The sequence below is a fragment of the Brassica rapa genome, chromosome A08 (genome assembly GCF_000309985.2).
Source record: "Brassica rapa cultivar Chiifu-401-42 chromosome A08, CAAS_Brap_v3.01, whole genome shotgun sequence".
Classification (NCBI taxonomy): domain Eukaryota; kingdom Viridiplantae; phylum Streptophyta; class Magnoliopsida; order Brassicales; family Brassicaceae; genus Brassica; species Brassica rapa.
In genome coordinates, this window is record NC_024802.2 from 17280499 (window position 1) to 17288329 (window position 7831).

The window sequence follows — 7831 nt, forward strand, 5'->3', positions numbered from 1 at the left end:
AGTTTCCTTTTAATTCCTTTATTTGTATATAATTATACCATTCACGTAGGAATAAGTTTAACCTTCTAGTGTAACTAAAATCTTCTCAGACAGAAAATAAAAAATTTCTCAGACAGGGAAAAAAAGAGTTGAAAACGAATCAAATCCAAAATGAAAATATTTTTTCCCGTTGCCTACTATATATACGTTTACGTTTGTGTACACAACACACACATATTCTCTCTTCACTTCCACAGTCTCTTAAGAAGTTCGACTGACCGGAGAAAGAAGACGTCACCGGCGAAATGGACGAATCGTGGCGTAAGAAGATGGGTTTAAACGTTGATCCATTCTTCTCCGTCGCTCGACGATCCATGGACGCTCGAATCGACGCGGAAGACTTCGCCGACGTCTTCGGCGGTCCGCCGCGTAGCTTCCTCGCCCGAAAATTCTCCGGCGACTTCTCCCGTTCCGACTGTTTCTACGACGAGGTTTTCCTGCCCCCGGGAATTTCCTCCGGCGGCACGCTTCCGTCTTCTAAATCTCACGGCAGAAACTTAACGGCGTTTAGGATCCCCTCCGGCGCAGATGGATTTTACGACGGCGTCTTCGGCGGTCGCGGTGGGGCGGCTAAGAAGCAAAGCCCGACGGCGAAGTCGAACTCCTCGTCGGTGCTCACGTCCGAGGAGGTCAGTCCTCACTATCCGCCACCGGCGGCGACGTCCGGCGATGACGCGGGGTTTTCTTCTTTTACTTCTAGACTCAGGTAGATAAAATTACTATTCTACCCTCCACTTCTGTTTAGTTTCTGAGGATAGCTCCGTAATTTCGACATGCTCTGTTTTTTCTTTGTTAGACCGTTAAACGTCCCGTCGAGAAAGCGGGAATCTAAGAAACAGAGTTTCCCGGCGTTTCCAACATCCGGAGATTCGTTCTCCGGCCACGAAAGATCAGACTTTTACTACAGAAAACCACACTTCAGCGGATCGAGAAGATCCTCGCCGGAGACCATGAGCTTTGATCCTAGCTCCTTCAGGAGAATTGATGATTTCGGACCGAGCTCTCCGGCGTCTTCCCCTGTTTCTTCTTTCGTCTACGAAGAAGAAAACACTGAGAGGAAAGGAGACTGTAACGTCGACGAGGTAGAAGAAGAAGAGATGAGCTCTTACGTGATTGAAATAAACTCAGATCGTTTTGATCGAGGAAACTCGGATTCGAACGACATGGATGAAGCCATAGCTTGGGCTAAGGAGAGATCCCAACGGCCAGAAGCAAAGCAAACCCAAGAAGAAGACTTAATGGATTCAAGAAGTGAAGAAGCCAAATCAGAAGAAGAGGTTCGTTAGTTGTAATTAAAAAAAAAAAAAAATCCGACAAAACCAGTAACTTAATGTTCTCAGTTAAGTAATGATTGCAGATGGAGATGGAGATGAAAGATGAAGAGATAAGAATCTGGTTAACCGGAAAAGAGACCAACATTAGACTCCTCCTCTCAACTCTACATCATGTAAGTCAGAGTTTTAATTGGTTAATTTGTCTCAGACCAAGTAAACCGGTCACTGATTCTAACCAAACCGGGAATTTTTCATTCAGGTTCTATGGTCAGATAGCAACTGGCACGAGATTCCTTTGGAAAATCTTCGAGATGGATCACAAGTTAAGAAAGCTTACCAAAAAGCTCGGCTTTGTTTACATCCAGATAAACTTCAACAGAGAGGAGGAACTTCACCGGTTCAGAAGTCGGTCGCGAGCAGAGTGTTCTCCATTCTTCAGGTAACTTAAACCGAGCAAGAACCGAGATTGGTTCAACTTGTAAGCTTTGGTTCTTGTTATGGTCACTAACTCTTAGCTGACATTTTGGAATTGTAGGAAGCATGGGCTGTGTACGTAACAAATGAAGGACTCTCAAGCTAAACCGGAATTCATAAATCATTTTCTGGTTTCTATTAAACCGGAAATGTTGGTTTAAAATGTAAGAAGAATAAGAAGAGGAAAAGCAGAGTTTGTATCTTTTATGATTGTAAAAGTCATGAACATTCCCATGTGTTGCATATGTGGCTTCCACCGTCAGTGTTCTTATATATACAGAAAATAACAAAATGCTTGAAAACTACATTTTTTGTCAACGTTTGAAAACTACATTAAAGATCAAATTAATGCACGAAACGAATAGAACCTGGATAAGGAAAAAAAAGGTTGTAATTGTTAGTTGTTTTAATAATAGATACAGTCATACAGAGCAAACGCCTCCTTTTTTTTTGGTAATAATAGATACAGAGCAAACACCTCCATGTTCATTGAAATAAAACTAAAAACTCATAAAATCACGAAAACTATTTTATGACGAGTGTATACTAAACTTTTGTTTTCAGTATACAAATATGTATACATCCATAAAATTCTTTATATTTTTAGCTTTTATTTCATATCGGAGAAGAGTGTAATTATAATTTGTAAAGATATAACTTACATTTATTTTTGCACAAAAGCTATAAAACATTAGTTAGGTTGCCATCTAATCTTAGGACAACTCTCCCAGCCTATTGTCATCACTCTCCCAAGTCCCAACCTCCTAGCCTATTGTGAGACTCTCGACACTATATAGCTTAAGATATCCTTTTGAAGCAGTCATATTAGATTTTTTTTTTTTGATATTTTATACTATTGAGTTTTATTTTTTTTTACAAAGAGTTTATCTAGTGTTGGAGTTTATTATAAATAAACGGTTTAGAGGAATCAGTGAGAAATAATTATATAAGTTTTACGTAATTTCTAAATAATATTTGACATTAAATTGTTTATCATACTAACAGTTAGCTATATTATTATAAAATATAAAATGATAAATTATTTATTGCATTTTATAATTTATTCACGTGTGTTGTAAATTAGAGAAGACGATACATAACATTTTAAATCAAATTATATACATATATATATAAGGAATTGCTAGATATGATCAGTATTTAGAACATATGCTCTTCAAAAACATAAAACATAAAACATATATATATATATATATATATCTTTCAAATAGACATTTTTAAGTTTTTGTCACAAAAATAGATCACAAAAACTAAAGTGACCAAAATAGCATTTTTAATTTTGAAAATTTTAATATTTTTTTTAGTTTTTAAAATTTGAAATCTTATTCCCAAAATCCCACTCCTCAATTCTAAACCCTAAACCCCACTCCCACCCCTCAACTCTAAACCCTAATGTCTAGATTAATTAACCCCAAGTGTATATTTACTTTTTTTTTAATAAAACATTTAAGTCTATTTTGGTTAATTTTATTTTTAAAGTCTATATTTGTGACAAAAACTGTTTTAGGTATATCATAAGAAAGTTTATATTAGTTAATAAAAATAAATAGTAAGCTATTAATTTTGTTTATTGAATTATTATTAAATTTTAATAATGGCATATACTTATGTACAAAATAATATATATAATTCAATTTTATTATGTTTTAATATTTGGCAAAACACAAAATACATATTTAAGAAACAAAGAGAGTATAATGTAGTTATGTTCATTTAGATGTACATCTGAGAAATGTATATAGTCCTATGTTGTTTTAGAAACAATAATGTTTTCCAATAAAATATTATGCTTTTATTTTAGATCATTATATTTATGTAAACAAGTGAAGGTAGTAATTAAACCGAGAACTTTTAAATGTATGCATTTTAAATTGATATAATTTTAGACATATTTATTTTAAACAAGTGAATACAGTAATAAACCAATTTTTTTTTAAATATAAGCATCTTAAATTGATAGTCCTCACTTGACATTCCAAATATGTTAGAGAAAGGATTATTTATTAAAAATGGGATTATTATGATATTGAAGAGAAGTGGGTGCAGGAATGAAAAATATACCAATTGGAGGGGACAATGCATGCTATAATTTGATGTCAATAAACTTTCTTCCCTACCAAAAAGACGGTCTCTGTCAGAGACTGTGTTATATAAGTGTTTAGTTGAGTTTTAACTTTAACACCGCAATAAGGGAATCAAAATATCTGACCTAACAAAACCTCATCTTCCCCACACCTGCAAAGAATCAACCTAATGGTTTGGCTTGGAGACTAGCATCTCATTGCTTGCAATGCATAACAAACAGCATATAACAAGGTTCCAATGATAACAGGATAATAAGAGAGAATGCAAAGAGTAAATACATGCGAACACACAGAGATAAACTAGTTTTCTCAACTTCAAAAGAGTATTTCAAAAGGATTTGGCAACACAGATAAAGTCATAACATTAAAACAGAAAACAAAATACGGTAGAGATAGAGAGAAAAGGGTGACCATAGCGAGTAGTCTTCTTGGCTGGCTGCTTACAGCTTGTCTTCAAAATCAGACAAGGGAGTCATCTGTTCCTTCATACCCTTCCTCTTCCTGATGTCAGTCACAAGCGTTGAAGCCTGCGATCCTGCCTCCAATGGGTCAGACGACATCATCTCCCAATGATCAAACACACACTGAGGGAAGGCCTGTCCTGAGGTTGCTGCTCTAAGCTGACTTGAGAATCCAAATGACTCGACAACTGGCAGGTACGCCTTGATGTTGTAAAGCGGTGTTCCTGGCCTCTGCATCTCCTCAAAGACGTGTCCACGCTTCTGATTCAGCACGCTGTAGATTCCTCCAAGAGCTCCCTCTGGTGCTTGGATCTCAACCATGTAAACCGGTTCCAAAAGCCTGGGCTTGGCAGTGATCTGAGAGGCGTAGATAACCCTCCTCGCTGTCGGGATAACCTGACCACCACCTCTGTGGATAGCATCAGAGTGGAGCACCACATCGCAAACCTCAAAACAGATTCCTCTCATGTTCTCATCACAAAGAGGACCTTCCTTGGAAGCCCACTGGAACCCAGCAACAACAGAATCCTTGATCTCATTCAGGTATTGCACTCCCTTACACATGTCAACAACCATGTTGGGCCCTGTGGTTTCAGGTCCAAACGCCCATATCTTCTTTGCGAGATCCTTGTCCCAGCCAAACTCCTCAGCCAAGATCTTGGAACGTATCTTGGGATCATCTCTTGGACCAATACGGCCTTCATCAATCGCCTCCGCAAGACCATCCTCCAAGGGCCTAGCCTCCATGTACAGACGGTTGTGCTTGTTCGGGGACTTGCTCATCACAGTACGCACAGATCGCTCCAAAACAGTCTCACGGAATGAGACGACAGGGTCTGACTTGACAATCTCAGCACCACCCATGAAATCATCCTGAAGATCCTTCAAGCAAATCTCAAGATGCAGTTCTCCAGCACCAGCAACAATGTGCTCGCCTGACTCCTCCATTGTGCACACAACCATAGGGTCAGACTTGGCCAGCCTCTTAAGTCCCTCAACAAGCTTGGGAAGATCAGAAGCGACCTTGCACTGAACAGCAACACGTACAACAGGGGACACAGAGAACTTCATCGCACGGATAGGATGAGCATCAACTTCTTTCTCATTCGTCAGCGTAGCATTCTTAGTGATGAACTGATCAAGACCAACCATAGCAACGGTGTTACCACAGGGAACATCCTCAACAGTCTCTTGCCTCTTGCCCATCCAGATGACAGTCCTCTGAACACTCTTGACATAAAGATCTTTCTTCTCACCAGGAACAAAGTTGGGACCCATGATCCTGACCTTCATACCGGTAGACACCTTTCCAGAGAAGACACGCCCAAAAGCAAAGAATCTTCCCTTGTCTGAAGCGGGAATCATCTTAGAAACATAGAGCATGAGCGGACCATTAGGATCACAGTTTCTGATGGCAGTGGCATACTGATCATCGAGAGGACCTTCATACAGGTTCTCAACACGGTACCTCTGGGCAGTGTGGGGAGATGGAAGGTGAAAGATCATCATCTCAAGCAATGCAGTACTCGCAGGGAGCCAAGTCTGCATAACACGCTTCATCAAAGGTTTACCCATAAGGTCCTTCTCATCAGACTTCATCTGGACACCAAGCTTCTGCAACATAGGCCACAACTTATCCTTCTGGTCGTTCATGCAAGTGGCGATGATCTGCTTGATGGGTTCATAACAGAACTGCACAAACCCACGCTTGCAGGTAGCGGACCCAGTGTTCTTGCTGCTCCATTTCCTGGTGGCGGGGTCAAAGAAGTTCTCACCCCACAGCCTCTCCATCATCTTAGTCTCGTCAACACCGAACTTGGAAGCATACATCTTGGCAAAGTTGGTAAGGGTGAAAGCCCATCCGTGGAGACCAGCAGAGAAGGCGACAGTTCCCTTCTCAGGGTAAACCTGAACATCACCAAGGAGAGGATCCTCGTACGTTGCCATGATGACATTAGCATTCTCAATAACCCTCTGGAAAGTCTGGTAAGCCTCCTCACCATCAACCTGAAGCTCAAGGAAACACCTGTCCATCTTGTTCACAGTCAGAACGGGCCTAATCCTCTCCCCAAGAGCCTGACGTAGCACAGTCTCGGTCTGAACACACACACCCTCGATACAATCGACCACCACAAGCGCACCATCGGTAATACGGAGCGCAGCAGTGACCTCAGAGGAGAAGTCAACGTGGCCAGGAGAGTCGATGAGATTGATAAGGTACTCGTTTCCATCTCTGGCACCAGTGAAGCTCTTCAAGGAAGCATCAGTCATCTCGTAGTAGAGAGAGATACCCGTGGACTTGATAGTGATACCACGTTCAGCCTCATCAGCACGGGTATCAGTCATACGGACATCACCAGCAACTTCTTGAGCAATGATACCAGCAGCAGCAACCAAGGAGTCAGTGAGTGTGGATTTACCTGTCAATCACAAGATATATAAAAGCATAAGAGACAATAGAACAGAGTAGTAGGAAACTAATTAAGTCTGAAAATTAAAAAAAGACAGTACCATGGTCGACATGGGCAATAACGGACATGTTACGGATGTTGTGTTTGTAATCCATAATCCTCCGAAGCTCATCGGATGTGAACTTCACCTACAAGTTCATTAAAATAAACAAATATTTAAGCTTAGAATCAACAAAAATAACAACAACAACAAGGCAAAGTAAAAGATAGTATAAAAAAGTTATAAGGCTTTACCATTTTGACTAACTCTTATTCTTCACCTACAATATCTCTGCAACCACAGAAACAATAATAAGAATTAATCAACTGAAATGAAACGATTTAAAAAAAAAAATTAACACCAAAATAAAATCTCATAATCTTCTGAACTTGAAGCTTTTCAACACAGAAAAATAGAAGAACAGCTCACAATCAAATGGTATTTATACATTTCTACGAACAGATCTAAAGAGACGAGACAGAACGATAACCAAAAATGAAATTAACAACTAAGAGTCAAGGGGGATTGGTTAATCTAAACATCGAAAGCTAAAACTATGGAGATTCAATACGAAAACTAAGCATCAACAATCGGAGATCGTAACAAGGAGGAGACGGACTAACATTGGAGGGGAAGGAGAGAGAGAGACGAGCTTGAGAGAGCAGAGATTGAGTGGAGGCGTTCGATATATTCCCTTATCTCTTCTAGGGTTTTCTCTCTGTTCTTTCGTGGGCCTCTTCGGCCCGATACAATATTGGCCCAATAGTGGCTAATATTTAATATTTTGGCCCAATATAGTTCGTGTAAGATTTTGCTTTGAAGTTTTATGGAATTTGTTTTAGTTATAATGAGCAGTATTACAAGTGAACATAATTTTGTACTATTATTTAAACTAAGACTTTATGATAGATTTATTATAAATAAACGGTTTGGAGGAATCAATGACGAAATATTAACTATGTTTCCGGTAATATTCTAAACAATATTTGACATAACAATATTATTTTCTTTTATTATTATTATCTTTTAG

General features: G+C 39.2%; 2 protein-coding genes across 2 annotated transcripts; one reads left to right on the forward strand and one right to left on the reverse strand.

Annotated features, from left to right (window-relative positions):
• The first annotated feature begins 48 nt into the window (after positions 1-48).
• LOC103835223 (auxilin-related protein 2) lies at positions 49-2092 on the forward strand. The gene is made up of 5 exons (XM_009111351.3): positions 49-745; positions 836-1316; positions 1397-1486; positions 1573-1752; positions 1849-2092. The coding sequence occupies exons 1-5, from the start codon at positions 285-287 to the stop codon at positions 1891-1893; spliced, it is 1257 nt and encodes a 418-aa protein (XP_009109599.1). The 5' UTR covers positions 49-284; the 3' UTR covers positions 1894-2092.
• Positions 2093-4114: 2022 nt separating this feature from the next.
• On the reverse strand, positions 4115-7603 carry LOC103835225 (elongation factor 2). The gene is made up of 4 exons (XM_033277464.1): positions 7425-7603; positions 7056-7092; positions 6862-6949; positions 4115-6770 (listed from the first exon to the last, which is right to left on the reverse strand). The coding sequence occupies exons 2-4, from the start codon at positions 7056-7058 to the stop codon at positions 4330-4332; spliced, it is 2532 nt and encodes an 843-aa protein (XP_033133355.1). The 5' UTR covers positions 7059-7092; positions 7425-7603; the 3' UTR covers positions 4115-4329.
• Positions 7604-7831: the final 228 nt, after the last annotated feature.

Bases quoted from the DNA above. Each gene is read 5' to 3' on its own strand.
- LOC103835225 (XM_033277464.1), bottom strand. The intron at 6,771-6,861 runs GTACTGTCTTTT...TGTGATTGACAG, and splicing joins TATTGCCCATGTCGACCATG to GTAAATCCACACTCACTGAC.
- LOC103835223 (XM_009111351.3), top strand. From the start codon at position 285: ATGGACGAATCGTGGCGTAAGAAGATGGGTTTAAACGTTGATCCATTC. The intron at 746-835 runs GTAGATAAAATT...TTTCTTTGTTAG, and splicing joins TCTTTTACTTCTAGACTCAG to ACCGTTAAACGTCCCGTCGA. The intron at 1,487-1,572 runs GTAAGTCAGAGT...TTTTTCATTCAG, and splicing joins TCCTCTCAACTCTACATCAT to GTTCTATGGTCAGATAGCAA.